General features: G+C 39.2%; 4 protein-coding genes and 1 long non-coding RNA gene across 9 annotated transcripts in view; 3 read left to right on the forward strand and 2 right to left on the reverse strand.

The window, feature by feature from the left end:
• LOC107672552 (glycine dehydrogenase (decarboxylating), mitochondrial-like) overlaps positions 1-10,447 on the forward strand; it is a 22,475-nt gene extending 12,028 nt beyond the window's left edge. The window contains exons 18-25 of the mRNA XM_016465789.1: positions 5,496-5,645; positions 7,738-7,850; positions 7,943-8,084; positions 8,816-8,927; positions 9,012-9,107; positions 9,192-9,364; positions 9,722-9,802; positions 9,899-10,447. Of these exons, the coding sequence (XP_016321275.1) occupies positions 5,496-5,645; positions 7,738-7,850; positions 7,943-8,084; positions 8,816-8,927; positions 9,012-9,107; positions 9,192-9,364; positions 9,722-9,802; positions 9,899-10,036 (1,005 nt within the window). The 3' untranslated portion in view covers positions 10,037-10,447. The remainder of the gene's footprint in view (positions 1-5,495; positions 5,646-7,737; positions 7,851-7,942; positions 8,085-8,815; positions 8,928-9,011; positions 9,108-9,191; positions 9,365-9,721; positions 9,803-9,898) is intronic.
• Positions 10,263-14,855, reverse strand: LOC107672553 (4-hydroxybenzoate polyprenyltransferase, mitochondrial-like). Its single transcript, XM_016465790.1, has 8 exons — positions 14,783-14,855; positions 14,020-14,438; positions 13,747-13,913; positions 12,716-12,837; positions 11,501-11,586; positions 11,236-11,369; positions 10,963-11,151; positions 10,263-10,668 (listed from the first exon to the last, which is right to left on the reverse strand). The coding sequence occupies exons 2-8, from the start codon at positions 14,321-14,323 to the stop codon at positions 10,507-10,509; spliced, it is 1,164 nt and encodes a 387-aa protein (XP_016321276.1). The 5' UTR covers positions 14,324-14,438; positions 14,783-14,855; the 3' UTR covers positions 10,263-10,506.
• A 1,756-nt stretch (positions 14,856-16,611) lies between these two features.
• LOC107672567 (major facilitator superfamily domain-containing protein 10-like) lies at positions 16,612-22,678 on the forward strand. 2 transcript variants are annotated; one of them, XM_016465812.1, is made up of 13 exons: positions 16,612-16,687; positions 17,365-17,591; positions 18,454-18,550; positions 18,666-18,769; positions 19,334-19,492; positions 19,609-19,797; positions 20,117-20,225; positions 20,331-20,442; positions 20,991-21,099; positions 21,245-21,335; positions 21,450-21,497; positions 21,972-22,061; positions 22,246-22,678. In XM_016465812.1, exons 2-13 carry the CDS (start codon positions 17,445-17,447, stop codon positions 22,347-22,349), a joined length of 1,359 nt encoding a protein of 452 aa, XP_016321298.1. In that variant the 5' UTR covers positions 16,612-16,687; positions 17,365-17,444; the 3' UTR covers positions 22,350-22,678. The 2 variants fall into 2 exon arrangements, with proteins under 2 accessions (XP_016321298.1, XP_016321299.1); XM_016465813.1 differs by having other exon boundaries at positions 19,609-19,788; positions 22,246-22,677.
• Position 22,679: 1 nt separating this feature from the next.
• The window catches only part of LOC107672568 (uncharacterized), an 11,284-nt gene continuing 7,072 nt past the window's right edge, over positions 22,680-26,891 (reverse strand). Inside the window, exons 2-3 of the long non-coding RNA XR_001632327.1 lie at positions 25,545-25,550; positions 22,680-22,751 (exon numbers count right to left, since the gene is read on the reverse strand). This is a non-coding gene — a long non-coding RNA (uncharacterized LOC107672568). The remainder of the gene's footprint in view (positions 22,752-25,544; positions 25,551-26,891) is intronic.
• LOC107672565 (selenocysteine insertion sequence-binding protein 2-like) overlaps positions 23,414-26,891 on the forward strand; it is a 10,185-nt gene continuing 6,707 nt past the window's right edge. For 3 of the 4 annotated variants that reach the window (XM_016465808.1, XM_016465810.1, XM_016465811.1), the window contains exons 1-6: positions 23,414-23,541; positions 24,172-24,258; positions 25,566-25,758; positions 25,847-25,916; positions 25,996-26,213; positions 26,320-26,401. In XM_016465808.1, the coding sequence (XP_016321294.1) occupies positions 24,239-24,258; positions 25,566-25,758; positions 25,847-25,916; positions 25,996-26,213; positions 26,320-26,401 (583 nt within the window). In that variant the 5' untranslated portion in view covers positions 23,414-23,541; positions 24,172-24,238. Of the gene's footprint in view, positions 23,542-23,842; positions 23,895-24,171; positions 24,259-25,565; positions 25,759-25,846; positions 25,917-25,995; positions 26,214-26,319; positions 26,402-26,891 lie in introns of those variants that run through there. The other variant, XM_016465809.1, reaches the window with a different exon arrangement.

Genomic DNA, 26,891 nt, shown 5'->3' on the forward strand with positions numbered 1-26,891 from the left:
TCATTCTGATATGGATGTGCTTTCTACGAGTGCTTCAGATTCTTTTTTTCGTGATCACGGAGATGCTGTAGATGTTGCTGCACAACCATCTCCTCAGGATGTTTTCACTGGTTATCCAGCAGCAGAGGGGTCTATTGGAGGGTCAGTTCAGTCATCTGGACAGGCCCAGACCTCTTCCGATGATACTTTGTCTGTACTTCGACTGGCAATTGTTAGTCTAGGACTTGATGAGTCACCAGTCCAGTCTGCCCAATCAAATGTTTTTTTCAGACAGGCCACAGCTGCAGCTTCTTTTGCCATGCCACAATGTAAAGACTTTGTGGCTGAATTTTCAAATGCCCTCACTGGTTCTGGTCCGCCTAAGCGGCGCTCAAAGATTGCTCGAACGCTAGCATCTATGGCTGAAGCAGATTCCATCAGGGTGAGTCTCCAGAAGATAGAGCAGCCTGTTGCAGCCTCCTGACGAGGCACTACGAGGGAATATGCAATGTCCCAGTGCTCAATGTGGTCGTACGGATTCCCTACTAAAAAAGGCATACGAGTCTGTTGCCTACATTACTCGTGCGGAAAACACAATCTGCCAGTTACTTCTTGCTGCCACCAGTACGTTGGAACCATCCGGAACGTTGATCCCTCTATTTCAGTTTCTGCAAACTGCTCTCTTGACAATGGGCCATGTGACCCACGAGCTGGGAAGTCTTACAGCCACGCTCCTGGCAGCCCACCGCCAAGTGTGGCTTGCCCAAGCACGGCTACCTGAGGTCTGAAAACCTTGAGAAATCTTCCATATGTTCCTGGGCATCTTTTTGGTCCTAATGTTCCGGAACTGTTAGAAAAGAGGGTAAAGCTGTCTGAGGCCACTCGTCAGCTGACGCAGGTGCAGCGCAACTCTACCTTTAGGATGCCAGCAGTTCAGACCCGTCATCACTATGCTACATCGGAGCAACGTTTCCGCCGGCACAGCCGCCTCAAAGGTCTCATGTTAGTGAGGATGCGAGAGTTTTTCGGCCACCTTATCGACAGTTGCCAGGGGGACCCCGTCAACGACCACTAAAAGTCGCACAGATAAAGCTTGAGACATTCAGGCCAGCGGTCGATCGTTTTTCAACAGAACAGCTGGAGTACTGGAGGACCAACACAGCAGACCCCTGGGTTTTGACGACTCTGAGCAGGGGGGGATATACTCTAGAGTTCCGCTGCCGGCCTCCCAGATTTTCAAGAATTGTTCCTACAATCGTCAGACACAGTTTGTGCAATGGCTCTCTCTCGGGAAATTTGTTCACTGTTAGAGAAGGGAGCCATAGAAAAAGTTCATCCCCTTCGTTCAGGGAGACCGGTTCTATTCGACATATTTTCTTGTTCCGAAGAAGGACGGTGGTTTCCGCCCGATTCTCAATTTGAGGCACCTGAATTTGTTCCTGAAGGTCCTCCCTTTTCGAATGCTGCGCACAGCCGACGTTCTTCGGTCTGTGACCGCAGACGATTGGTTTGTAAGTGTCGACCTGAAAGATGCATACTTTCACGTCCCAATTGCTGTTCATCACCAAAAGTTTCTGTGTTTCAGTTTACTGAATCAAGCGTACCAGTTCAAAGTGCTACCTTTTGGGCTTTCCCTTGCTCCTCGCGTCTTCACAAAGTGTGTGAGCACAGCTCTTTCTCCTCTTTGGATAAGAGGTATGCGTATTCTGCCCTATTTGGACGACTGGCTTCTTTGTGCCCCCACGAAACAGCAGGCTGTGCAAGACTTCAGACTACTTTTGAGACATGTGCGGAAGTTGGGTTTTACTGTGAACAAGAAAAAGAGCTGTCTGTTTCCAACACAGACCACTACGTTCATAAGAATGACCCTGAATTCCCACCTAATGTCTGCCTCCCTGTCTCGGGAACGTGTGACAAACATTCTGCAACTTTTGGCTCGCTTTTGCCAGGGTGTGTCTTTGCAGTACAAGGTGGTCCTGTGACTAATAGGGATGTTAACGGCGGCCACAGGGGTGATTCCCCTGGGTTTACTCCACCTCAGACCACTACAGTTATGGAACAACAGTTTGCGGCTATATCCCACCAGACATCGCCATCGGCTGGTTGTAATTTCTCACCGTTGCATCCGTGCGTTGAGGCGGTGGAGACAGTTAGAGTTTCTGAAGGCAGGAGTGCCCCTGGGTGTTGTTCCCTCTCGTCAGGAACTGGTCACAACAGACGCATCCCTCACAGGGTGGGGGGCAACGTGGAATCGGAGAGGGATTTGCGGGAGCTGGACACCGACCCAGGCCACAGAACATATCAATCTGCTGGAACTACATGCCGTGTTCTTGGCTCTAAAGTATTTCATGCCAGTCCTGGCAGGCTGTCCATGTTCTCGTTCGGTCCGACAATACCTCAACAGTGTTCCATCTGAACCACCAGGGCGGCACAAAATCTCGCAGGTCTCTACAGCTTACTCACGAGATCCTGACATGGTGTCAGCCACGACTCGCTTCACTGAGGGCAGCTCATATTCCAGGAGTGTGCAACCAGACAACAGACGCTCTTTCCAGGGATCAAGTACATCCAGGAGAATGGAGACTTCATCCAGATGTAGTGGATTTGGAAGAGCGGAAGTGGTTCTTTTTGCTTCAGAGATGACCACTCACTGTTGTTTATAGTTCGCAAGGACAGAAGTGTCCAGTCCCTTGGGCCAGGATGCACTGTCTCACGAATGGCCGAACTGCCTACTATATGTGTTCCCACCTATCCCTCTGTTATGAGAGACTTTACACAGGATCTCCCTGTACAGGCACAGAGTGCTATTCGTGGCACCACATTGGCCAGCCAGACCATGGTTTCTTTTGTTGCTGAGACTTCTGACAGGCAATCCGTGGAAACTTCCCCTGAGGATGGACCTCCTCTCCCAGTTGGAGGCAAGGGTCTGGCATCCGGATCCAGCTCGTCTGCAGCTTTGGGTCTGGCCATTGGGTTAAATCCTTCTCTGGAGCATTGTGACCCTGCGGTTATCCATACCATCTCTAACGCCAGGGCTTCTTCCACACGACAGTTGGAAGCTTTTTTCTGCATGGTGTGGGGGAGCGGGGGCTTGATCCTGCAACATGTGACATACCGAGCATCTTAAACTTTCTTCAACATTTACTGGAGGAGGGCAAGGCAGCTTCCACGTTGAAAGTGTACGTCGCTGCGATTGCTGCATATCATGCTCCAGTTGGTGGATCTTCTCCTGGATCTCACAGTCTTGTCTGCAGTTTTCTGAAGGGTGCACGACGTCTGAACCCTGCTCGGACTCCTCACTTCCCTGTGTGGGATCTGCCACTTGTGCTTACGTTCCTTTGCTCATCCCAGTTTAAGCCCTTGCAAAGCACTGACATTAAATGGATGTTCTTGAAGACTGCTTTTTTGTTGGCTTTCGCGTCTGCGAAAAGAGTCAGTGAGTTGCACGCACTGTCTGTTAACGAATTGTGTTTGCGTTGGTTGCCGGATGATTCCGGGGTGGTTCTACGACCCAATCCTTCTTTTCTTCCGAAAGTCCTTCTTCCTCAGTTTATAAACCAGCACATTGAACTGGCCTCTTTTCAGACTTCTTCAGGGTCTTGATCAAGTACCCAACTTTTGTGTCCTGTGCATGCCTTGAAGTGCTATGTGAACTCTACCGCTCAATTTCGACAGTCAGACCAGTCATTTGTCTGCTATGGTGGTGTGAAAAAGGTGCTCCAGTGTCAAAGCAGAGATTGTCAAACTGGATAGTCGAGACCATTACACTGGCTTACAAGGCAGCAGAGAGGCCACTGCCCTGGAGACTAACCTGCCATTCCGCTAGGGCCATCTCATCTTCATGGGCTGTTTTAAGAGGAGTTTCCTTGGCAGATGTCTGCACTGCCGCTACCTGGTCTTCTCCATGCAAGTTTGCCCGGTTTTATAAAGTCAATGTTGCTGCTCATCATGCCGTTAGTTCTGCGGTTCTTCAGGAGCGGCCTTAATTTTCATCAGGTGGGTGGCATTCCTCATGACTATGTTGGTATGTGTCATCCATAGTGTTTACACTGCCTCTGGTGGTCAGTAGGAATTAAACTGAACTCTAGTTACGCATGTAATTGTGGTTCTGTGAATTCCGGATGACCGCCAGAGTTCTTGGTCACTCGGAATGCGCGAGAAAGGCGTACCGAGGCAGAGTGCTGAGCTACGGTGGCTTATAACCCCCCAGGGTTCAGCATACGTCATTACGTGACTGTTGGTATAGTCTCTCGACCTATCTAGCTGGTGCTGCGATAATCCATAGTGTTTACACTGCCTCTGGCAGTCATCCGAAACTCACAGAACCACAGTTACATGCGTAACTAGCGTTTCTTCCCAGTGGAAAGTGAAAAAGAGCTAAGAGAGACATCAGCTGAGATCCTAGGATCTTTGGTGAATGGAAAGTCAAGGCTGAGGCCTGGCAGGAACTTAGGGGTTGCAGAAGCGTCCTAGCTCCTAGCCTCATCTTCTCCGTATCTAACAGAACCGCAGACTGACTGACTATGTGTTGGAGCCCACTGGGCACGCCCGCACCGGCTCAGGCTCTCCACACGGGCCGCAATCAGAAGGTTTTAGCAGAAGACTTAGCAGAAGAAAAACATGGGCGGAACTGTGCGTGAGCCTTTTAAGGTCTGAGAAGATTCACGCCTCTCAGGATGGGCTTATCCAATGAGAAAGGCTGAAACTCCAAGCGGAAGGTTGGAAATACTCGATTGGGTGTTGATGCAAAATTACTAAAGATTCTTAGAACACTAATACAGGTGCATCTTTAGAAGACAAATTCAAAGAGACCAAACATGGTATGGGTGGGGTTATATTAACTAGTGATCTATCCTAACACGCGCACACAAAACCGTATACAATTCAAAAGACAATATACAAGAACAGTAATGGTATACACAATGTCCTGAGGAGATGTGTGTTCATTCACAGAAAGGTTTTCCTATGAATTAGAGAAGAGTCCATTTTTATGGGGATTGTGTGTCTTTCCTAAGGGTAAATGAATTGGGAGTTGTGCTCTGCCCGCATTCCTTTGAGCAATAAAACTAGTGTTATTAGATGGTTTGTCTTTGGTTGCCATGGAACCAGAGGCCTGTTCTGCCCTTTTTAGGTGTTTGTTGCATTTCGGGGGAAGGGTCCATAGACCCTCATAGTTGACCCTTTGGTTAGGTGAAGGGGGCATTAGAGATTATTTGTTAAATATAACAAATAGTTGTGTGTCTGATTGGTCCAAATGCTACACTGGTTTCCTGAACGCATGTCCTAACTGCCATTGGTTGAGCAGACAAATAGTCCAAACTCGCATGTTGCTGCTGTGTCATGATTCTCAAACTAACAGCAATGTTTTGAAAGCTCAGTGTTTATAGGTTTTGGAGGGAATCAACCTATGAATAGCTTGGTTGTGGATGGGAGAAAGTGTTTTAACATCCAAAAAATGACGTCACCTTTAAAGATGCTCTTCAGTCAATCAACCACGCTTTCTTGGTTTTTGTCAGGTGGACAAACATAAGGCCAACTTGGCTGCCATTATGATCACATACCCCTCCACTAATGGTGTGTTTGAGGAGAACGTGAGTGAAGTGTGTGAGCTCATCCATCAGAATGGCGGACAGGTGTACCTGGATGGTGCCAACATGAATGCACAGGTCAGACAAAGAACGAACAGTAACGCTTTAGAATACGGCATTATTAACATTAGTTATAAAATCAACTAGCAATGAACAATACATTTTACAGCATTTATTAATCTTGGTTAATGTTAACTCCTGCGGTTTTTTTACATTAAAGGGGTCATATGATGCTTTTTTAAAGATCATTATTTTGTGTATTTGGTGTAACAGAATATGTTGACATGCTTTAATGTTCAAAAAACACATTATTTTTCAAATACTGTACATTATTGTAGGTCCTCTATGCCCCGCCTCTCTCAAACGCTTCGTTTTCTACAAAGTCCCTCCTTCCGACAAGCGCAGTCTGCTCTGATTGGCCAGCTGACCCAGTGCATTGTGATTGGCTGAACACCGCAAGCACTCGTCGGAAATGTAACGCCCCTTACTATAATCATGAGCTTCATCTTTCAAAATAAATGTAAAGACAGTAAATAATGTCATTAGTTTTACCATCAGTTCAAGCCCGAAAGGGGAACAGACACAGTAATGATGCAGTACACAAGCCGTTCCTAAGGGTAAATGAATTGGGAGTTGTGCTCTGCCCGCATTCCTTTGAGCAATAAAACTAGTGTTATTAGATGGTTTGTCTTTGGTTGCCATGGAACCAGAGGCCTGTTCTGCCCTTTTTAGGTGTTTGTTGCATTTCGGGGGAAGGGTCCATAGACCCTCATAGTTGACCCTTTGGTTAGGTGAAGGGGGCATTAGAGATTATTTGTTAAATATAACAAATAGTTGTGTGTCTGATTGGTCCAAATGCTACACTGGTTTCCTGAACGCATGTCCTAACTGCCATTGGTTGAGCAGACAAATAGTCCAAACTCGCATGTTGCTGCTGTGTCATGATTCTCAAACTAACAGCAATGTTTTGAAAGCTCAGTGTTTATAGGTTTTGGAGGGAATCAACCTATGAATAGCTTGGTTGTGGATGGGAGAAAGTGTTTTAACATCCAAAAAATGACGTCACCTTTAAAGATGCTCTTCAGTCAATCAACCACGCTTTCTTGGTTTTTGTCAGGTGGACAAACATAAGGCCAACTTGGCTGCCATTATGATCACATACCCCTCCACTAATGGTGTGTTTGAGGAGAACGTGAGTGAAGTGTGTGAGCTCATCCATCAGAATGGCGGACAGGTGTACCTGGATGGTGCCAACATGAATGCACAGGTCAGACAAAGAACGAACAGTAACGCTTTAGAATACGGCATTATTAACATTAGTTATAAAATCAACTAGCAATGAACAATACATTTTACAGCATTTATTAATCTTGGTTAATGTTAACTCCTGCGGTTTTTTTACATTAAAGGGGTCATATGATGCTTTTTTAAAGATCATTATTTTGTGTATTTGGTGTAACAGAATATGTTGACATGCTTTAATGTTCAAAAAACACATTATTTTTCAAATACTGTACATTATACAGTCGCTGATTCAGAAGCGTCAGATTGTCTTAGCAAAGTCAGAATTACCTCCTCTCCTAGGTTCATGAAACGGTCGTCCATAAAATGACTTACAACAGAACAGCAATGCATTTAAAGATTCCTAAATGCATCTACTTTCGGAAGGCTTTTGCTTTCGCCTAGAAACACACAGCGTCTCTCTGACATGGCTGCTTCAACACTAACTGCGGTTACTGAAACCACGCCTTCTTTCTTTGCGTGCACATTTGGTTGCATTATGCAAATATTCCCACATAGTGACGTAGATATGTGGGGGCGTGTTAGAACGAGCCGTTTTAGGGGGGTGTGGCAGAGTCTTAACTTTGATAAAGAATATCTCTTTGGTTTTGAGACTTTAGTCTTTGCAACTTCAGGGATCTTATCTATTCACGAACAGCTTGTAACACTCCAAAGAGAAAGGAAAACTTGAAATCGCATCATATGACCCCTTTAACAGTTGTATGTGCTGTATGAATGAACCATGCACCATATTTCTAAATTAATTTTAATAAATGCTGTAAAAGGTTTAGAAGCAAGAAGTGTTTCAGAGAGCTGTATTCACAGTGATGTAAGATTTGTACATTGAACGTACATGTTCTTATGGATTTTTCATGTTCTTCTGATTCAGGTTGGATTATGTCGGCCAGGAGACTATGGCTCAGATGTGTCTCACCTGAATCTCCATAAAACCTTCTGCATTCCTCATGGTGGTGGCGGCCCTGGGATGGGACCAATAGGAGTGTAAGTGTTTTGAAGTGAGCAGACCTGCCTACTGAATCTACCAGAACAGTTGAACTGTTGACTCCAGTTAACCATATGGCTTTTTCCGACAGGAAACAGCATCTCGCTCCCTTCCTGCCCAGTCATCCAGTGGTGAACATGCAGTCCAGTAATGCAGGAAGTTCTCTGGGCACCATCAGTGCCGCTCCCTGGGGCTCCAGCGCTATCCTGCCCATCTCATGGGCTTACATTAAGGTAAAAACTCACATCTTACCTTTTGTTTATCTGAATAGCAGCGATGCATCAGTATTAACATTCTGACCAGTACTGACTAATTATTTTTTTAGGTTATGGCTGAGATCAGTTTCTATACTATTTTGCCTAAATACATTAAAAATAAAACGCTAAAATAATTTCAAATGCACAACATTAAATGGTACAGTATGAACAATAGATATTCATTTTGAGGTTTGCTAAAGATTACATTTGTTAAATGTTTAATTATTGGTTTATTTAAAGACTAACTTAAAAGGAATAGTTCACCCAAGATTGAAAATTGTAATTTATTCACCCTCAAGTTGTTAAAATCTTGTATGAGTTGAGCACAAAGGATGATATTGTTGATAGTAGCCACTGACTTCCATATTATGGAGGGGAAAAAAACCTATGGAAGTTAATGGCTACTGTCAACTGTTTGGCTATTCACATTCTTCAAAATATCTTCTTTTGTGCTTAATAAAGATTTGTACTCCTAAATATTTGGAACAAATGAAGGGTGAGTAAATGATGAGAAACTTTTAATTTTGAGTGAACTGATTGAGTTTTAGTTTAAGGCAAAGGTCATCTGAATGTAAAAATAAAGGAAATGAGCAGTGCAATTCAATATCCAATAAAAAATTATAAAATAATATCGTCTGATATGGTATCAATAAATCATGCATGCCCAATTTATTCATCTAATATTTGATTTCTTTTCCATTTAACAGATGATGGGTTCAAAGGGTCTTGTTCATGCTACAGAGGTCGCCATCCTTAACGCTAATTACATGGCTAAAAGACTGGAAAACCACTACAAAATTCTTTTCAGGGGCTCTAAAGGTTGGATTTATTCTTTTTTTTTTTTTTTGCTGTTAAATGAATTGAAGTACCTCACAAACATTTCTGATTATTTTGCATTTGCAGGATTCATTGCTCATGAATTTATTTTGGATGTGCGGCCTTTCAAAAAGTCAGCAAACATTGAAGCAGTTGATGTAGCAAAAAGACTGCAAGATTATGGTAAGTGGAAAAACATCTATAAAGTAAATATGTTTGGCTTTAAATATGTTTGATAATTTATTAATTCTCCATCTTTTATGACAGGTTTTCATGCACCGACCATGTCATGGCCTGTGCCTGGTACTCTGATGATCGAACCCACCGAGTCTGAGGACAAGTCTGAGCTCGACCGCTTCTGTGACTCACTGCTGGCCATCCGTCAGGAAATCGCAGACATTGAAGAGGGCCGAATGGACTCAAGGGTTAATCCTCTCAAGGTGAGCGTTTTAAAGCTTAACTAACTTAACTTGAACCCGGAACATTGCTTATCGGTAGCATCTGTGCACAGTGTGCAGCTTTAATCATGTGTACAGTAATGCACATACACTGGAAGTCTATGGAGCATAGAACTATTTGTATTGCTCGACATATTTTATGCCCAGCAGAATTAATATAAGCGCTTTATTAAAAACACAAGCTTCTCATTTCTGCTTTTAAACCCTTCGGATTGTCTTTGCCCTATTGAATTTCATTAAGTGCATTTTGCATTAATCGCATTAATTCTAGAACTGAACTTTTATTGAATCTGGATCTTTCTGTAGTTCCTTTAACTTGTCTTTGATGTTTTCCCAAAGATGGCTCCTCACTCATTGGCCTGTATTACCTCTACCACATGGGACAGACCTTACTCCAGAGAGTATGCTGCTTTCCCCATGGTGTGTATCTTACATCAATGTAAAAATATATAAAACTTAAAATAAATGTTTTTATTCACTCAGTTTTACAATGTATCTTCAACCCTGTTATTTCAGCCTTTCGTGAGACCTGAGACCAAGTTCTGGCCCACAATTTCAAGGATCGATGACATCTACGGTGACCAACATCTTGTCTGCACCTGTCCACCCATGGATGTCTACGAGTCGCCATATGAAGAAAGGGCTTCGTCGTGACCTCATTACTCAATGAAATGCTTCTTCATCCAAATGAACCATTCCCATCAAATATGATCATTTATTCTTCCCTGTGATTACAGTCTCTTCGGTACGTTCATGGTGCCTCATATTTCCTTTGGCATACAATGCACAAATAGCTGGCCTCTCCTCCTCTGTTACTCTACTAAAATGATCCAAATCTGATTCAGATACTGTAATCGACCTGTATAGGGGGTTCATTTATTTGTTTTTATATTTTTATTCACTGTATAAAAAATATTTGGGTGTTTTTGGTCTGTTTGTAGGCATAACTCACTGGCACTGTTCTCAATGTTAACATTAATTTTATAGATGTAATGTAAGTTTTCTAATTATTTAAGAAATTGAGCCTGTTTGTAGCAATTTAATAAATATTTTAAGAGGAATATTTACTGGTTTACATGTTTCCATCAATGGTATAATTCCAAGTCACACAACCAGCATGCGTTCTAATTTGAAATGGAGTTAAGTTGCGTTTCACACTGATGAACATTTCTCTTTTTCCATAAGTTTCCAGTCACTATTCCTAAAAATAAAAGCAGTCCAAGGTTTCGGTTTGAAGCAAACTTTTCCCAGCAGTCCTCAGGTCTGTTGATGTCCACAGCATAGATCTGTGGAACACAAAATAAATTATTAATTGTCAAAGTAACACTATTAAAAAAAAAAAAGTCATAAATTCCTTATTTAAGAGGTTTTTGTTTTATTCAGCAAATATAATAAATTCTTTTTTAAATGTCTTTTTTTCAGCAAATAATGATATGTAATTAATTAATCTGGCGTATCATGTAATTTAATTTTGATTTTTAAACAACTGATAAGCCAAAGTTTTTTCTTCAAAAGGCTTAATTTGTTTTCTTGTAACCCCAGGCAGGCTAATACTATCAAGTACAGTCTATCTTGCTCACCTGATGTGCTAGATGAATGGCTACTGCAGACACTGCACAATAGTAGGGCAAAGTCTGGTCCGCATTAGCTCCTGTTAGAACCAGCCCTGACAGCATCACCCCAGTGAAGCCACTCAGCCACAGTTTGGTGTTCTCCTGAAACCTCAGAGCTGTAGACTTCACGCCCACTTTTAAATCATCATCTTTGTCCTACTCGAGATGAGAAAATGGATCACCAAATATACACCATGCACACAATTATGTTGGGGTGTGATAACTAATCAGATACTGTACCTGATGGGCATAGATTGTGTCATAAATCAATGTCCACATGACACCAGATACATAGAGGGGTAAACACACCGAGCAGTCACATGATCCCTTCACAGCAGACCAACCCAGAAGAGCACCCCAATTAAAAGTGAGACCTACAGGGGCAAAAATGTACAGAATGTTCATGTAGACACACTTTCAACATTTTTTTTTTCCAGCAATAATATGGAGGGAAGGGTTTGAGAAACTGGTATAGAAATATTAAGTACATTTAATAGTAACACACCTAAAACAAACTGTGGCCAGTATGTGAATCTCTTCATGAGAGGGTATGTGACCACTAGCGACAAAGAGGCGGTTCCAAGAGCTATGCTAGAGGCAGATGGGAAGTCACAGTTTATCAGTTAGTAAAATGAAAGTTGGTATGAAACAGAAATTGCTTTCTCTAAAGACTTTAAAGATATAGCAACAAAATAAACATTAACGCACCCCTATTATGCCATTTCCAATATTGCCTTTCATGCAGTGTGTAATGTAGCTGTATGTGAATGAAAATGATCTGCAAAGTTGTAATTCGAATCAAACTTCCGTGACGGCTACACATTATAATATGTAAAACACATTTACATATTATGTTATGCTGCATATATGTCCTACGTTGGCCGGCCACAAACAACTTGACCCCGCCCACAAACACGTCATTTTACTGACAACTGCTTCTCTAATCTTGGGGAGTTTAACACGGGACCCGTTTATTTGGACCAGCTGGCTCCACTGAATCACAACCTGTAAGTATGATAAATAATAGATGCTTATATTTTCTATCGAGCGTTCAATAAGGAACTTTGGCAAAGGGAGTATCGTTTCTGACACGCGCTGTGCACGGTAGACCAATCACAACAGACTGGGCCTTCTGACCAATCAGAGCAGAGTAGGCTCACGGAAAGGAGGGGTTTAGAGAGACTGAATCTTAGAACTGCTTCGAACAAATCGTTTGAGAATTGTTGGAAAATGAGGCGATGCATATTTTGATCAAACGAAAGGGTGGTTTGATCATGCATGCTTGTAAAACCTGTTGTAGGAGACTCCAAAAACAATATTAGGAACCTTAAAAATAGCATAACAGGTGCACTTTAATATAATATCAACTTGAAAGTTAAAATTGTACTCCGGTCCCAAATGTTGGCAAAATACATAAAAATACAGGTAACACTTTAGTTTAGGGACCAATTCTCACTACAAACTAGTTGCTCATATTGGCTGTTTATTAGTATATATAAAGCACATATTAATGCCTTATTCTGCATGACCATATTTTAGATCCTTTAATCCCACCCCATACCTAAACTTAAAGTTTACCTTGCTAACTATTAATAAGCAGCAAATTAGGAGTTTATTGAGGCATAAGTTGTAAATAATACTTAATAGTGAGAATTGGTCTTTTCTTTAAACTAAAGTGTGACCAAAATATTGTGTGAAAATACTGTAAAATAGAAAGCACCTGTAGTAATTGAGGCAGAGCAGAACCCCCAGTGCTAAACTCAGCTGGCCTCCAAGGAAAACCAGAGCCTGAAACGGTGTGATCTCCCCTGATGCAATGGGCCGAGTGGCTGTCCTTGACACCTACCAGAAATATGACATAGGCTATCCCAAAATCAGATTCCAGCAGCAGCCAAGATCAAATCCAGGTCATCTTTTTTTTGTCCTGAACCTTGCTAACAGTCTAACTGTAACAATCATTTGGCCCACTTTTTCAAGATTCTGCCTGATTAAACTGATAAAACATCAACAACCCAATTATTAGCACTTTCCTATTGCCAAATTTGTGGTTTTTATTTAGACTCAATTGCATTATTCTGCTTGTATTATACGCCTGTTTAATGATACAGTTATGTACCACTTTAATTGTACTAAATGAGACTAAATGAATGATAATTAGACAAGTCAAGCATGAGTGGCATCCCATGTCTGTTAACTTCCGGAAACACTTAAGTCTTCCATTTGAGTTTCATATCAAATCAGGTTAAAGTGACAGTTGACTGAAAAATTAAAATTTATGATTATTTACTCACACTCATATCGTTATCTTGAAGAATGTAGGTAACCAAACAGTTTTGGCTACCACAGACTTCTGTTGTATGGACAAAACAAAAAAAAGCCACTGGGACATTTCTCTTCTTACCACAAAATATATATCTTCTTTTGTTCCACAGGTTTGGTAAATGATGACAGAACCTTCATTTATGGGTGAACTATCCCTTTAAGTCTTATTATCTGACATTGTTTATGAGATATGTTATAGCAAAGGTGCCCAATTGCTTTGACATGCTGACACAGGTAAGATTAGGAGATATGTTAGCCTTAGTCTGGGTGTGCAGATGGCAATGATGAAATTTAGACCACTAGTGGAATAGATAACCATTATGTCGAATGTTCTCAGATAGTGAGAATAAGCAAAAGTTGACTTTCTGGGACTAAGGGAAGAACATGATGAGGGAAACAATCCATCTTCTTCTATGTATGTACTCTTACCTTCACGTCAAAGTCTTTATCCCACATGTCATTGATAGTGCATCCTGCTCCTCTCATAAGCAAAGCTCCCACACCGAAGAGCGCAAGCATGCGCAGATCAGGAAGGCATCCTGGGTCTGCCGCCAACCCAATACTCCACGTACAAGGCAGATACAGCAGCCACGTTCCTACAAGAACACAACATTAAAATTTCACTGAAACAAAGAACAGCTTGTAATTTGCAAGAGCATCCTGGATAACAACACATTACATCTCCGTTTCACATGAGCTCACCTATGGGTTTGTCCAGCCTCATCAATCTGAGGTACGGCTGAACGGACGCCGGGGCTGCGTTCACAATCCCAGCAGGAGTGAGGCTAAAAAACCTTCTGCCACAGTTGTGACCTGCCAGTAAAGGAGGCCATATTCTCTGTTTGTGATCGTCACTTTTGTTAAAGCAGGATCCAGGCTGACAGAAGGCTGTGGCGATGTTTTCATGCTGCCTTCTGAGACTTGAAAGATGGGCAGCGCAGATCTGTGGTAGACCCTTCTTCAATGTATGCGGCTCAAGCAGTGTCAGTAGTCTGGTGGACATCATCTTGTCTGTTGAGCTGTCATGACCAACTTTTAGTAGATGTCACGACTGCAAAGTAGCGAGGCGCTTCATTGTATACTTGCATTCAAGTGCAAATGAGGGAGCAGGAACAATGAACCTGACAATACAAATAGCAGAGAACACAATACACAGTATTCAGTGCAGATTACTGACCAGTTATGAAAATGCCAAGTTGAGTGAATAAGGCTTTTTCTTGTGCCAGTATTCTGTACGTGTAGTCAAACTAAACACAATTTTAAGATATTAAATATTATGCTGCTTCTGTTACACTGAACACTTGCTATGACCATTGAAACGCCCGATTGACTAATGGTGTTACAAGCAGCAACAAGCATCGCTAATATGTAATACGAATACAAATGATAGATCAGTAATGTCGTTGACCTTTCCCGGTTTAATCGTCTGTAAATCATTTAATTCTATTTGACATATTGAACTTACTGCACTCAGTGACAGCTGAACAATTTTGAAGTCCTTCACGTTGTGTGTGCCGTTGTCGTGTTCCCCCTGAAACGTTTGTTTTTCTGTATGGTTCCGCCTGTGAATATGAAACATTTGCTGGTTTGAATTTTCATTTATTCTACTGTACATGTTGTCTTTCATGTTATTTCATAATTATTTGTAAGCACAGATTTAAGATGACGTGTACAGAAATATCACAGTCAACAGATGCTATTATAAAATATGCTTTAATAAAGGCTATGTTTCATTCAAATCTATTAAGTCAAATTAAAATGTAATGCACATATATATGGCACGTTCATAATGATTATGGGTCTTTGCAAAGCAAGCATTGTAACAAATTATATAACTGCATTAATATGTTACTGTAGCAGGCAAACATGGCACTTAAAATGACAAAATGACCCAGATATTTTAAATGTGAAGACAAAAATACTTTGTGTGCTTGTAACATTGGATGGGCTTTGTTTTATACTATTTTGTTCACCTAAATAATGATGGGTTTAAATAAAATGACAATTCTTTCGCATAAATGTAACACTGTAATTTTATACATTATTTTACTGGCGGTCCCTGCTTATTCTCTCTATTCAGAGGTTGAACATCATTTGCTTTTCTTTCTCTCTCTCTCTCTCTCTCTCTCTCTCTCTCTCTTTCTTAAAAATGTTTGTTTTATTGTTTATTATACTGTATAACTTACTGTTTCTTGTATTCACATGAACCTGTTTAAGTATTTGTATACGAAATATCAGTTGTATAACTGAAAATTTGAGAACTTGTTACTTTTGTATGCATTACATACATACATTTGCTTTTAACATTATAAATGAACTCCCTCGCGTGGTCATTGGAAACCACTACAATGTGGCTTATCAAACCAGTTATGTTAAAATTTAAAATGAACAAATACATTTAGATATTAGGCTGAAAGTACGGGTTGGTTTTTGTATTTGCGTGTTCTATGATTATCTGTTCTGACAGATGAGGAATTTGTAACTTTGTCTTCACAAGTTCCAGAAATCAGCTCATTGCTCCACAAGTCACTACTGTCGTCGATGGTGTATGGCAAGCCATATTAGCTTAAAGGTGGGGTAAGTGATTTCTGGTAGCTAATGTTGATATTTCAAATCACCAAAACAAACACGCCTCTACCCCAAAAGTGTCTCGCCCCTATTTAAAACCTCCGCCACACACAATACGTACGCAAGCCATGCAACCATTGGTTCTGTGAAACAAAGCAAAACCACGTCAAGAAGAAACAAAGCAACCTCGGTGTCCGATCGTAGGCCTTCCGCTTCTTGAGTTCTCTCCAGAGCTGGAAAGCTGATCCGATATTTACACGGGTCCTACTTCTTGCCTTATCGTAAGCCTTCTTTTGTTCCGCAGACGTTTTCCTCTTTTGTTTTTTTATCCGCCATCTCTATCTTTCTGTCGTCGCTCGGCTAATGTCCGTTCTGTGCACTGAGCGCTCTCTCCTCCGCATCACGAGTAGACACGGCCCTTACTGCTAATTGGCTACAAGTTTGTTTTGGTACTCGGCCGATTCAGTTTTCTAAAGCTTTTTTGAGCTCTCTAATCTGAATTGTTACTAGTAAAAATTGAATTAGAGAGCTCTATAATTGGAATTATTACTAGTAAAAAATTATTTAGAGAGCTCTCTCATTTAAATTGTTACTAGTAAGGATTCAGTTGTAGAGCTCTCTAATTGAATTGTTACTAGTAAAAATGCAATTACGACGAGTAACACTGGGAATATTTTAAGCTAAAACGGCTTGCCATACTGGTGAAATGAGACACCGCTTCCTGGTGTGTGTTCATGATGGGGACTGTGTGGGGAAGTAGCAGCATCTTCTGGAAACTTTGATTGCTCACTCCGAGCTCCAGGTAGGAAATCAAGTGTACTGTACTGTCTAGTCTAATCGAAGAAAATATTCGACAAATGAGGCACAGACGGGCAAGTTTAATAGAATTTGTTACAGTTGATTTGAGAGTTGCCTAATTTCCCGATGACTCAAGCAGACTGGATTCATATGTTACTGTATGGGCGGTGCGAGTTTACATGACCATCTGCCCTGTGCATGATTGTTAAGAGTTTTGGAATTTAACCATGTTAAGCTATAGTTAAGTTGTTTTGAATCAGTAATTGATAAATTAAGAAAAAAAGTAAATATTTATCAATACTTTTTGGTAACACTTTATTTTACACGTTACATGTACTTACAGTAAATATTGCGTAATTACAAGCACCTAACCGTAAACCAAACCTTAACCCTAAGTAGGCTACGTGTTGTTAATTAAGATTATCCAGTACTTTTTGTGTACTTTTACGGTAACAAGAAAACCTTAAAGTAAAGTGTAGCCTACCTTTTTAATTTATTGAAAAAAAAAATCTAGTTAAATGGTGGTAATCTTGGTTATGATATTTACATGACTAAAGAATACCATGGTGCAAATACACAGTACCATTTTAAAGAAAACTTTACCATACCAGTGCACTTTTGGTACTTTTGTAAGGACACATGTTATACTGTTGTTCACTTTGCTGATTTGTTTCTGTTCAGTAATTCAGTTCAGTGACCACAGGAGATGCTTTAAGAGTTCTCAGCGGTCAAGAAAAACTTTGGGACACTGGAGTGGAGAAATGGCAGGTGACAAAACTACATCTGAGGACGTGCGCTCCTCCAGAGTCATCAGGGTGGTTTTCTTAGCACTGCTGCTTGACTTGCTGGGCTTCACATTAATACTTCCTCTGCTCCCCTCCATCTTGGACCACTACAGTCAAACTGGGGTGAGATCATATTTTATGGTTATAATTTGGATATGTCGTTGTTAAAAAAAATTTAAAAGATGTTTTGCTGGTTTGTTCAACAAGAAATGCTGCTGTATTTGGCCTAGATTAGTCATGCATGCATCTAATTGTTGTTAGGCTACCTTATAGAAAGGATATAAAGAGCATTTCCTGTACAAAAGGCAGCAGTGACTTAAGCAATTACATACTGAATGAATGAACTTCATAATATATGCTTTGTTCAAGAGACATGTCTGTGGAATGCCTTCAAGCTCAGAGCTGTTCTTTCTCATTAAATGAAGCTGACAATGGCTTCATTCACTTTTTTATCTAGCGCACACTCATTGAACTATTCCAATTAATGTGTTATACTTGGCAGTGTATAACATTTCTTTACTCTGTTACATTTTTCTCCACTGGATAGCAGCAATTGAATGGAAACAATAATGTGCACTGCAAAAAAAAAAAGGTTTTCTTACTCAGCATTTTTGTCTTGTTTTCCAGTTTTAATATCTAAACATTCTTAAATCAAACTACATTTACTTTATAAAATGACTTAAGACTTAAGAAGTATGTCAAAATTAGGTGAGATAATGCTAAAAACAATAAAAAATATTAAGAAAAATAAACTTAATTTATATGGAAAAATATAATTTTTTACCCCACTGATTTACCCCACTTTTTTTCTTGTATTAAGCATAAATTGACTTACAGTGGGTACGGAAAGTATTCAGACCCCCTTCAATTTTTCACTCTTTGTTATATTGCAGCCATTTGCTAAAATCATTTAAGTTAATTTTTTTTCCTCATTAATGTACACACTTTCCTTATCATTTTAATGTTGTAATCTCTGCATCTACAGGACGGTGTGTATCAGTCGTTACAGAGTGTAGTGGACTGGTTCAGAGGGGTGGTTGGAGTTCCTATGGAAACGAAATATAACAGTGTTCTTTTTGGAGGTAACTTCATTACTCTGACTGATGTTGGGGGTTTCTTCAAATGCAGCACATAATTCAAATTGCCCTTTTGTATTGAAGACAGGTACATTGATTATCTTCGTCTCTGGTGTCTTAGGTCTGATAGGCTCTCTCTACTCTCTGCTACAATTTCTGTCATCACCCATTACTGGGGCTCTTTCAGATGATTATGGAAGAAAACCACTGCTGCTGTTAACAACCGTAAGTATAGACCATACTGACAAAATTAGATCATTATAGGGCAGGGATTCCCAAACGGTTTTGTCAGTCAAACCCCTTTGACATAAAATATTTACTTAGTAAATACCCTCTGAAATTTTAAGTTAATATTTCAGTAATTTAGCAAAATATTCATATGTTCACAGTTCTCATGTTGGTAAATGATCACATGGCGTGCAGGTAAACAAAAAATAATTATTTATTTATTTTTATTATTTTATTAATTATTAGCTTTTCTAGGGGTTTGTGAATCCTGTTTTGGGAAACCCTGATATAAGGCATTTATTAATATAAAATTAAATGATAACATTACCTTTAATGTGTGTCAATCTCTTTTCTTATGGAAACCTGTTTCCCGCCATGGAATAAAAAAAAAAAAGGTAATTGTGACTTTTTTCTTGCAAAATTGTGAGAAACAAAGTCGAATTTGTAGATTAAAAAGTTGCAATTCACTTTTTTTATTTATTTTTTTTATTCCATGGCAGAAACGGGCTTTTATATTTTCTAGACCTAGTAGATCTGAGTAACACTTTCCTTGTTTTCCAGGTAGGTCTCATGGCATCCTACATTCTGTGGGCTTTCTCTCACAGTTTTACCATTTTTCTGCTGTCTCGAGTGGTTGGAGGAATTTGTAAGGGTAATGTCAGCCTGTGCACTGCTATTGTGGCGGACCTGCCTTGCCCTAAAGCAAGAAACAAGGGAATGGTGAGTTATGGTCATCATTATCTGAAATGAATGTTTTCAGGGCAAACGTTACATTTTAAGCTTTTATCTCTGGAGTCTTTTGAAGATTTACTGGGTTTGTTTTCTTCTGTTGTCAGGCAATGATTGGTGTTGCTTTCTCCTTGGGGTTCACACTGGGTCCATTAATGGGAGCATACTTTGCTCTGAGACTCAAAGATGCTGAGGTGTTTTATCAAGGCCCTGCCTTGCTGGCTGTCCTTTTTTCTTTAGCAGACCTGCTTTTTATTTTCTTCATGCTGCCAGAGACTTTACAAAAGGTCAGCACGGTGACAATATACAACAACTAGAAGCTAACTTTTAATAATCAGTTTATTTAGTGACTAAAATAATGCTCTTCAGTTATGTTGTAATAATGTAATGTAAGTATGTAATTGTCAGTGAACACATTATGCTTGAATATTTTAGTGACATTTAAATCTAGCATGAAATGAATGAATGTCAGGATATAGAAAAAAAGATTTGTTGCTACTTTCGATACATTGTGACTTTTATTGTAATCACCTCTTGAATGGACTTCAGCTTAGTTTTAATTGTTAATAGAATTGTCTTTAATTAGAAATGTAATGAATGTTTTTCACGACTCAGGGTGCATCAGAGTCTTCAGGTATTCAACACTCTGGAGATCTTCTTTTCCCTGTTGCACTTTTCAAGTTCACTGCCCTCACAAGAACACAGAATCCACCATCTGAGCAAAGTGAGTCCATAAGCTTTCAGCCAACTTAAAAGTCTTAAATTTGACCAGGATGAATAACTCACAGCAATTGATTGTGATGATTATTTTACTTTTTTTCCACAATAGAAATGCTACATTTGAAGGCGCTTGGATTGGTTTACTTCACATATCTGTTTCTCTTCTCTGGGTTAGAATTCACCTTGAGTTTTCTGACACATCAGCGCTTCCAATTTTCCAGGTAAGGCCTGAATCTACAGCTAACGCAACAATTCTTAACATCGCAACTTCCAAGAGCCTCTAAAAAACAGCTACAAAAGGCTGTGGTTACTGCTTCTACAAATCAGTTGCCTACACAACAGCATTCAAATTGTAACATTATAAAGCACACTATTGTCTTCAACTGATAAACTGTCCGTAGCAAATCTAGCTAATCGATTTTGAGTTCAGGGCCCAACTTAAGCCATGAGATGTGACTCATGAAGTTGTGACATCTTTTGAGTTTATTTGGATGTAGGCATAAGGAACAAGGAAGTTTTGGCTAATTTATTATATATCATAAACAACCAGAACGAGGGAAAGAGGACAAAGGTTGACGTAAAGTGTATCTGCCCCTAGGATAATATATGATTTCAATTTACCAATTCACTCTTGCACAGATGTGTTTTGCTTAATCAGAACCGTGAGATACTGGTATCATTGTGTCTGACATTGTGTGTGTGTGTATCATAGAGCAGCTGAATCCTGTGGTCTTGCCTGAGGTTTTTAAAATGAACTCTTCTGTCATAGCATGCAGCAGGGGAAGATGTTCTTTTTCATCGGCATTACCATGGCAGTGATCCAGGGTGGATATGCCCGCAGGATCAAACCAGGTCATCAGATCCAGACTGTTAGCGTGGTAAACTCTTTCATGCATTACTGGATCACGAGTCAATCAAAATTTCTTGCAATTTTCTTGGAACTCTGAATATTATTTAATGATTAACTACTGAAAGGCCTGCACATTGTGACTACATACTTGCTTTCATATATGTGTATTTCAGGCAATTATATCACTTATACCAGCATTCTTGCTCATTGGAATAGCATGGAATTTGACACTGCTTTATTCTGGCTTATTTTTGTACTCTTTTGGTAAGCAAGTATGCATCTGTCAGTATACAAACACATTATTATTATTATTAGTATCATCTAAATATTTACTTTTTTTTTTTGTGTTAGTATTTGAATTTGTCATTTTTTTTTCAGCTGCTGCTATTGTTGTTCCATGCCTTTCAACACAAGTGTCTGGACACGGTGGGATTTAAAAATTTTTTTTCCTGTGTCTAGTTTTGTCTGAGCTTTATTTTCTTAAGTTAACCATTCTGTAGATTTTTTAAAAAACATTATTTAAAAGGATAGTTCACCAAAAAAATGAAAATTGACTTGCTTTCTTCTATGGTACACAAAAGAGGATATTTTTTAAGAATTGTGATGATTGTGATGTTTTGATTACTACTACTACTACTACTACTACTACTACTACAACAACAACAACAACAACAACAACAACAACAACTACTACTACTACTACTACTACTACTACTACTACTACTACTGTTGTTGTTGTTGTTGTTATTATATAATTTGTTTTCTTGTTTTGCATTGTAAATTATGCCAGAATTTTTATTGTTAAGTGAACTGTCCCTTTAATAATGATCGTAACAGCTCTCACACCTCTTTTAGTTTGAATGTGTGATGGTGTTATTGATGTCTGTGTTGGTTTGTTAGGCTCAGCCAGTCAGAAGGGGACAGTAATGGGAATCCTTCGGAGTCTTGGAGCTTTAGCTCGAGCACTGGGCCCTACTGTGGCTTCTTCAGGTAAAAAAAAAAAAAGAAGATTAAATTATATGTAATCTTATAAAGATTAAACAATTATTTGTATTTATGTTAACAACCCTAACAGTAACTTACAATTGCAAGGAAATCATTTAAATCAGTCTGTACTTTTATTTATTGCAGTTTACAGCAAATATTAACATTATTTAACTTTTTTTTTCTCCAGTGTACTGGTTGGCTGGAGCAGAATTATGTTTTATAATCAGCTCAACGTTCTTTATAGTCCCTCTGATTTTACTGAGCCGGCTGAGGAGACAGAAGGAGGAATGAGATTGAGAGTTTTAGGATTCACTCTTGTGTCATAAGAGGGTCAGACCTCTTTTTCCTTATTGAGAGCATTAAAGTCCACTCAAGAAAGTTCCTCTTAAAGTGTTTACAGTGAAAAAAAATAAAAAGTACTTGTGCTTATGGAAATTTGTTTACTTAAATGTTTAAAAAAAAGAGATGGTAAATAGTAAGACATGTCACAAATGTATTTTTTACAACACTTAATTAACACAGAGGTCAACAGATATGCATATGTTTATGCCTCTGTGTCAGTGATACCGTTTTATGAGAATTACATTATATGTTTGGCTAATGTAGATATATATGCACTGGTATATATATATTTTTATGTGTGTTTATATATCAAAATATGTGGATACTAATTGTATCTTTTCAATCAGATTTCTAAAAAAAGATTAAATAATGATGATTAATGTCTACTGGAATTTTTTATTTATCTTTCTTTTTATATTAACTTGCATGATGTTTTTTTTTATTATTTATTAATGCAAATTCAACATACAAGTAGGAATAAAAACACAAAAATTCCTACATTCAGCTGTCAAGCCAAAGTACAATGGGAAGCAATTATATTAGTATTTAATAAGAGAAAAAAAGTACGATTATTAGGAAGTTCCAATATATTTATTTATTGCAGATGTTTTGATCATTTTCTTTTTAACAGACGATGAAATTGTATCTAAATACAAATTAAATTCTTGCTTAAATACATTAAACTATTGTTTACATTTCACGTATTTACATTTATGAATTTAAAACTTACCAATACACAAAAGTAAGTTTATGCATAAAGTTGCTTTGTCCATATTTTTGTTATTAATAAAAAGCAAAAAACTAAAAGAATACGTCTATAAGATAAAGAAAAGTCCCCTAAAACATTATTTTTAGACCACATATTTTTCCTAGGTTTATTTTAAATGCTGAGAAAAATAAATCCATAAAATATAATAAAAAATGAACAAAAATATTTTGTTACGCAGGTCGTCAACCGTATTACGTACATTTTGTGTTGAGTAATGTCTTACTATCAGACCATCTTCAAAATAAAAGTCCCCGCACCGACTGGTCTTGTTGACAACTTTGAGCTCAATCTTTAATTATTCGACCTACCAGTTTTACATCTGAACCGAACAGAATACGTCTTTTTAAAGTGGAGTTTGTTAACGGCCGGAAGGTATGAAATATTTTACTATCTGTAAAATATATAGTTTTTATATAGTTCATCATCTTGACTGTGCTTACACTAGCTAACATACACGAGCTATCTAGAAATCCCATATGGTCTGAAACAGAAGAGCTGCTGGAAGCTGTCGACAGCTAAACATGCGACACACTGGCCCTCTATCATGTTATTTCACATATAAGCTTGAATCTCAAGTGTCTTAAGTTTGAATCAAAGAAGTTTGCTTGATGTTGTAGTAGCTGGCTGCTGCTAACCTATCCAATCCAATATTATCTCCTTACGACAGCAGTCCTGCAAAAACCTTATATACATTTACTTATGATCTCTTAAAATAATAAACGTCGGTGTGTAGACAATATTAAACTGTAATATGAAAGTGACTTTGGTTGAATGGATTATGACATAAGACTGTTTACTGAGCGGTGTTTAGTCTTTAGTTTGGTTGCTGCGTCATTATTTGTCATTTACATGGATTCGGCATCGTTTGTTTAAACGCAGATTTGTGCAATCCATACAGTGATTTTTTTTCAAAGTGGTTATTTTATTTATTCAACTTCGTTTCAGCTCATGCATGTTGTCTTATAACCGGTCTGATCTTTGAACCTGTCTCTGTGCTCACAGATAATGAAGGATGGAGTTTTGGATCCTCTGAATTTGTTTGATTCATAGCCTTCCACGGCAAGACAAAATGGAGGACCACTTAAAAAGGTAAAAATAACTGACTGCGTGGAATCTGATTTTATTTACCAGTCAGAGCAAGCCAGCATTGAGAAATTATTCATTAATTGATGTAATGTTAGATTTGTGTTCAAGTTCAGTGGCCCCAAAAAGTGTTGGGATACTTAAAATGTATTAATATCTTTGCATTATATATCAAACCATGTGCTTTCTGCAGATGTGATAGAATTACCTTTTTTTTCAGACCTAACTTCACTTTCCCGGGGAGACCCATACATGATAAGCAGGGGGGAAGAAACAAGATATAGTGGCCACAACTTATTCATTTGTTCCCTTGTTTTGGCAAAATCATTGACATGATTTAAATAAACTAATAAGGGGGAATAATTAGTACAACATGGCCATGCATTAAGTTGTGGGAACAAATTCATAATTTGTGACCATGATATGTCTCCATATTTTCCTGAGCCATTTTTGAAATAACTTTAAACCAACTCATGTTCACACAGATGTCCAATCAAAGTAATCACAGGTGTAGTTCATCAAATCCGAGGGATAGTTCACACCAAAAAGAAAATTGTACTTGTAATTTACTCGCCTATATGTTGTTCCCAAAACCCATAGGATTTTAGTTAATCATTGAGAAACAAATTTTGAATGAAACCTGAGAGGTTTCTGTGCCTCTATTGAAAGTCTGGGTAACCAAAGCTTAGATCGAAAAAGGCCATAAAGGCATCGTAAAATGAATCTAAATGAGTTGAGAGGTTTAATCCAAGTTCCGTATGCACTTCCATGTTTACCAAAGGTGGTGTGCTTCATGTATGTTGATCATTGTTTAGATATAAATAAAAAAGCCCAAATTAAACCTGTTCATCATGTAAAGCGATCATATCTCTTCACAAGACTTGGATTAAATCATCAGGACTCGTTTTACAATGCCTTTGTGACCTCTGGATCTTTTAAGTTTTGGTTCTTTTACTGTAAGTCAATGGAGGGACAGAAACCTCTCAGGTTTCCTTCAAAATATCTTAACTTGTGTTTCTAATATTTACCAAAGTCATATCAGTTTGGAACGACATGAGGGTGAGTAAATGATGACAGAATTTTCACTTTTGGGTGAACTAATTGACTATGAATATTTTCCGCTAACATTTGATGGCAAGAAAGTGTAACAATACTTGTATTCATTTTGAACAGTATATCAGTTGCTTTTAATTGTCCAACTGCTTTTTCGGGCCGCTGTACATCACATTGCATTGGAGAACTAACGAAATCTGTGCTAGTTTTGACTCGTCGTATGATTTTCAGTTTTTAACTTTAGACTTTATTGTACACAGAGCTCCATATAAAAACAAGACATGCCAGTCGTCACCCGAGGACTGGTTCAAGAGGAGGCAGAGATCAGTAGACAATCAGTATGACGTGGCACAAAGGACAAACATCTACAACAGCAGCTCTCACACCAACAAGTGCGCTGATCTCAAAACCCGCAGTGGTCTAAATGATGATTCAAACAAGCAAACTGGAAAGGTCTGATCCTAGTATGGCCATTTGGATGATTTCAATCTTTATTGCTGTTGCACTTTTGAAAGCCTAATAAAGTTTTTCAATCTTTTAGTTATTAAAAGACAACAGAGCTGAGCCTTCCTCTCTGGACAAAAGAATCAGCAGGAGATCAAAAGACAGAGGTGTTTATTCCTTTTAAGAAGACTTCTAATAATAATGTCCTGATTAAATTGTAATTGGAAGATTTGGTTCTGCTTCTAGGTGACAGAGGGACCAAACCTTCCCCAAGCCCTGCAGAGAGAGCCAAATCAGCCATTACATGTAGCAGCACATTTGAAATGAAACTTGCCGATTTCCCTGAATTGGGTGATATCACACCCAGCAACCCTACAGCAGCTTCCCTGCACCAGGAACCATGGGTATGCGCTGGTGCAGTCATGCCAGCAGAGTGTCAGAGTTCACCAGCACCCCTTTGTAAGGTAACTTTCATGCCTGGTGATTTGGGCCAAAGAACGCATTGTTCTGTTAAAGCACAAGCTGTTTACTCAATGAATCTTGGCAACGTTTGGTTTTTATTCTTATTAGAATGTACCAAAACGAAGAACCAAGTCGGCACAGCTAGTCCCGTCCAGTGGAAAGCGTGACATGTCATCAGCTATCACAGCAGGTGAAGATGTGTAAACATGCTTCAGAAATCAAAATAGACCCTATTTATTTTCTTAATACATATCTTTCTTTGTCTTATGGTGCGTTCAAGTCCTCGTATTTGCAAGTTAGGAAGTTGTAATTACGATGTCAGGTGCTTTAGTCACTTTTTTCAGAGCAAGATGTTGATGCATCTTTTCTTTAAAGGGGTCATATGATGCTGCTAAAAAGAACATTATTTTGTGTATTTGGTGTAATGAAATGTGTTTATGCGGTTTAAAGTTAAAAAAACACATTATTTTCCACATACTGTACATTACTGTTTCTCCTCTATGCCCCGCCTTTTTGAAAAGCCCTGGCTTAGCGTGCGCTGAGGCCGGGCTAGAGTGAGCTGAGGAGGCGGGGTCGAGAACGGCACGCCCGGCGGATCCGACGAATGACCAACCACATGTGACGGACCCCGGGCTGGATTCCGCTTCGTCCACGGTGAAAGTTGATGTATTCCCTCAGCG

Source organism: Sinocyclocheilus anshuiensis, unplaced genomic scaffold, assembly GCF_001515605.1.
Source record: "Sinocyclocheilus anshuiensis isolate Anshui unplaced genomic scaffold, SAMN03320099.WGS_v1.1 scaffold176, whole genome shotgun sequence".
NCBI lineage: Eukaryota > Metazoa > Chordata > Actinopteri > Cypriniformes > Cyprinidae > Sinocyclocheilus > Sinocyclocheilus anshuiensis.